The sequence below is a fragment of the Cebus imitator genome, unplaced genomic scaffold, assembly GCF_001604975.1.
Source record: "Cebus imitator isolate Cc_AM_T3 unplaced genomic scaffold, Cebus_imitator-1.0 Scaffold323, whole genome shotgun sequence".
In the NCBI taxonomy this organism is placed as follows: Eukaryota; Metazoa; Chordata; class Mammalia; order Primates; family Cebidae; genus Cebus; species Cebus imitator.
In genome coordinates this window covers 1,012,355-1,016,991 of record NW_016107638.1, presented here as the reverse complement: position 1 = coordinate 1,016,991, position 4,637 = coordinate 1,012,355, and the positions used below count along the sequence as shown (strand labels likewise).

The following is a 4,637-nucleotide window of genomic DNA, read 5'->3' as shown; positions in this document are numbered from 1 at the left end:
GGTAGCAATTATGAGATAAATTGTAGTTTCGTGAAATTAGGTACTTGAACTGTATTTTCATCTTGCCATAAGTGTATTGGTTTTACGTCTTTTTGGAAAAAACATCTGGTTATTTGGCGAATTCTAAAATAATTTTAAGGCTTTAGGAAAATTCTGTATAATTGGGAAGTTATATTTGATATATTATGAAGTTATATTTGGTATATTATGTTGTGGTAGCTGTTCATTAATTTCACTTTAATTCTAAAACTGCCAGAGGGAATTAACAACTTTTGTTTGAATTCATCACGGAAGTGTTTATGCTGACTCGTGTTTGTCACCGAGTGCACTGTTAAAGAGAGTCACAACATTTTGTCAATGCCTCCCAAAACATAGACCAAAATTATTTAAAAAATAGTCCCAGAAGCGGTAAAGTTATGGTGCTTCTTGTAAACATACGAGAAAGGAATTCAGTTATCCTGCTATGAGAAAATGTTTAAACAAAGAGAATAAAAAGTGTTGTATAAAATAACAAATTTTATTTCTAGAAAATATTTTACAGTAACTGTACACATGCACACACCCACACAGAGCTTAACCACACGTTAATTTCCTTTTAATAAATCTACCACATACTATTATATTACAATTTATAATATAGTTTTTGAAGACACAGTGGGGAAAGCTTTGTCATTCATTTATAAACCGTCCATAAATTACAAAAGAAAGGCAGTCTGGAAAGTATGTATAAAGAGTAAAAACAATTTACAAGTGGACAAAATTACAAAATAGTAACCATCAAATACATCTGCCAGCAACTTTGTAAGTCTTTTGTTCAAATGCCAATGATGAAGATGGGTATGGAATCATTTGGAGCAGATTTAAATTTAATATGTTTTTGGTGTGGCATATGCATTATGTGAATTCCTTGTGTGCCATTCATTGGTGTGTATTTGGGTATGGCATTTTGACAACAAAAGTAACAGAAAATCATGCCACAAAATAGAACATTAAAAGCAATGGAGATTATCGGCTTTCTGGAAGGTTGGAGTACTGGTGCTTTACCAAACAAAGTTACTTTCTCGCCTTTTCTCTCTTTTGAATGATTGAGTAAACATTTTCTGTGTGTAGCCTGGCTTGCTTTGAAAGACTGAAACTAGTATCTTAAAATGCACAGCCTGTACAACTTGATTTCGAACCACTGTGTCAGTGAGGATGAAGATCACTGAATGCACGACACATACAAAGTATACACTGTATTTTTATTAGACAGTACAAATCATTGTGCATTTATAAGGCAGAACATCAAGGCGAATTAAACTAGGAATTTCAAGACCAGAGTCAAAGTGAAAGTTATGCATTATGAGGCAAGCATTTTGAGAAGGGAGAAAGGTTGAAAATCATTCCTTTAAGGGCGGATGACAAATGCACAAAGACTGGAATTACAGGTAGGGAGGGAGCTACAGGTGATAGCTATGCGCCCCCCTGTTTGTTAATAAGAAGACATCCCCTCCCACTTCCCAAATCAGAGCCTGGACAATGAGAGCAGACTGCCAGCGGTGACAGAGGGCAACTGCTCCTCTTTTGTTCTCGCGGTTGGTATAAAGTGGATGGTAGTGCAAAAGTGCATTTCTCTACTGGTGTCAGGGGAGAAGATTGGGTTTTTTTAGGAAGTACTTGAGTCATGAAAGCCCTAGTTTGGAATTAAAGAAAATTACATAGATTTGGAAGTTGTCCGGAAGCACATGAATCATTTCACTGCACCCAGCTTTTTCAGCAGTTTCTTGCCTTTGGAAAGCAGCCCCTTTTTCTTTTTCGAGGACATTTCCCTGCCTCTCCCAGGACTACCAGAACCCATAGATGACGTAGGTGACCCCGAATGGAGATGGACTGTGGGGGATGGAGCTCTCCTTGCTGTACCTGAACCCTCAGGAGGAACCTAGTAGGTACAGTGTTACAGTTTATTGAGTGTGTGAGCGCCAACAACAGAATTCACTTGGTAACATCGCACTGTCCCCGTTTCCCACCAGGAAAGGTCAAGGGGGTTCATTTGTTCTTTTGGTTAAACTGTGCCACAAGAAGCAAAGGTCCTCCCCCACAGCATGCAGAGAGAGGACCCAGACATGAAAGAGTGGGGTCCGTGTCTCTGTCTCAAGGGAGTGCGGGGTGGCCGTTGCTTTGGCAAAGCTAAGGCAGGTAAGAATTCACTTCATAAATGAAGACTAAGGGCAGGGGAAACATGATTTCAATTTAGGTTGATAGTAAAGTTGGCCGAGTACCCATCAGTAGTCTTAAAAGCAAAAGTTCTTAAGGGGAATTTTGTTGTATCTGAAACTATTTGGTTATATAAAATCCTGATATTGTTAAAGTGCATTCCTGGGTTGGTTAATATACTATAGAAATATTAGAGATGGCACACTGGTTGAAAGAAAAAAAAGAAAAAAACTAAAATGAACCTTAATTACAATCAAAGAAAGCTTAAAGGCCCTTAGTGGATGCTTTCATTATTTCCAAATAATTGAACATGAACTTTCCTCAGTAGATAGCATGGTAATATTTCAGTATACGTTAAGTGCTTAATAGTGCTTCAGAGGGGTAGACATTGCAGGACGACTTTGCCTCACTTCCTTCTACAGCTAAGTATGTGCCTGAGTTGACAGAGCACCATCATTCCTCTGGCCCCCACCTCTCCAGAGCAGCTTTTGCCATGTGAGCGTTCAGTATTCGGCAGGCAAATGCTATAAGCCAAGGGGCTTCAAGCTTGCTTGGATTTAAAATCAAGGTCGAATTCTAATGGAAAACACCTAGTAAAGCATCCCAAAGTACACCTGAAGATACCATCTATTCCGTCTAATGCATCATGTGAGCTGCATGTTTCATAAACTTAGTATTGCATTGGTATACCAACAGCAAATCCGTCCTTCACCAACGTCTCTCTCAGAATGTTTGTGCTTTGAGGAGGAGCATAGCTCTCTCATAAGGTAGAGGCATGGTTACTTAAGGAAAACACACTCTGGCAGTTGGAGCCAGCATTTGGAGGTTTAGAGCCAACACTTGGTCACCCGGGCTCACTACTTATCTGCTTGACCTTGGGTTAAGTTTTTAAAGGAGAACTTCCTATAGTAAACATGTTTGTTAGGTTGTGCTTTTTCCGACAGCGGCTAACAATGCAATATGCAGCTCTCTATGTAAACACACAGTTAGCTGGTTAAGAAATATGTTCCCAATGTTGGCCTTTCAAATATTCTTAATGCAAATAGTAGGAAATGCTTATTAAAGATGTTTTGCTTCACTATAAATTCAGTTGCTTTACAACTGAGACCAAGTAATATTCTAATTATTTAGGTCCAATAAGTTTTTGAGACATATTTCTTTTTATCTTATTTTTTTAACCCCACAAGGAAGCCTTAAGTCTACCACATTGGCCCGTTTAAGGTAGCTTAAGTTGGTATCTTTATCGGTATCTTCAGTTGCTCACTTACGTGAAGGCTACATTGCCTGATTAAGGTGTGAAATGAACACTCTTCTTCTGTTTCCAAGCAGATGAGCAAAGAAATAAAAATATATATATATATAAAAATATAATATATAAAAACTTGCAGTGATGAAATAAAATAAAAATGAGATACTAAACATGAATGTAATCTAATAGTTAAATACGCTTGAGAAGCCCTTGGATCCTGTGAAGAGGACTGAAATCCTAACGGAGGGCAGACTACCTTTAATGCCCACCAAATCTGAAGAGGAGCCATCCCCTTCTCACTCTTGATCAAACTGAAATGTGTTTCTATAATGTAGGATGGGACATTTCTTTGTGAGCAAAGGCAGATTGATTAGAATTGAAAGGGTCATTCTTTTGGTAAAATGAGTAAGATTTAGACTTAAGGATTTTTAGGCACAACCCCCATGGAAGGGCAGAGAGAAAAAAAAAATCAGGGTATATGCTTTTCGGCCCAACATATAAAAATATCAGTGCAAAGATTGTATTAAGACCACGTATGGCAGAGCAGGACAGAGATTAAGGAGGCTGAGTAGCTTTGCTTACCCTTTTTGCCTTTGAGCGCATTGGTGTGTCTTGAGAGTAGTGGGATGGAACATCAGAAAGATAGACTTCGACATCGTCAGGCACTTCTTCCAAGAAGTTTGAGGGCACAAGGCCTTTCTGCCCATTCAGCTCCCCCTAAAACACAGGGGTGGGGCAGAACTGTTTATTTTTCTAGAAACCCAGATCTTGCTTTAGCTAAAGGAATACAGCTCAGAGTACAGGTATATGTTGAGTTTATTCTGGTTCAAGAGTGGCAGGACTCGAAAGGACTCTATGGAGGTTTCCAGATTCTCCTCAGCAACATGCAGAGTGCTGGGCCCCTTTGCTGGGGTCTTGATTTTGCCTGTCCGGGGGGAGGTGAGGAATCTGCCTTTTGGACAAGGAGCCCCTGTGATTCTTAGGATCAGGCTACTGAAGGAAATACTTCGTCATTTAGTGGTTCTCGGGCTTGGCTGATCTGAGGCACTAAGGAGCTGCTAAGAACACCATTGCTTAGCACCCCAGCCCAGACCAGTGACCACTTCTCAGCACCCCAGGCCAGACCAGTGACCACCACCCAGCGCACCAGCCCAGGCCAGCAATGACCACCGCATCACCGCCCAGCAGGCCAGCC

The 4,637-nt window shown here is 40.1% G+C and overlaps 1 protein-coding gene across 14 annotated transcripts in view; it reads right to left on the bottom strand.

The window, feature by feature from the left end:
• Positions 1-573: 573 nt before the first annotated feature.
• RIMBP2 (RIMS binding protein 2) overlaps positions 574-4,637 on the bottom strand; it is a 333,192-nt gene continuing 329,128 nt past the window's right edge. For 6 of the 14 annotated variants that reach the window (XM_037729912.1, XM_037729915.1, XM_017504520.2 and 3 more), the window contains 2 exons: positions 4,025-4,159; positions 574-1,918 (listed from right to left, as the gene is read on the bottom strand). In XM_037729912.1, the coding sequence (XP_037585840.1) occupies positions 1,730-1,918; positions 4,025-4,159 (324 nt within the window). In that variant the 3' untranslated portion in view covers positions 574-1,729. Of the gene's footprint in view, positions 3,509-4,024; positions 4,160-4,637 lie in introns of all 14 variants that reach the window. The other 8 variants (XM_017504522.2, XM_017504526.2, XM_017504524.2 and 5 more) reach the window with 3 other exon arrangements.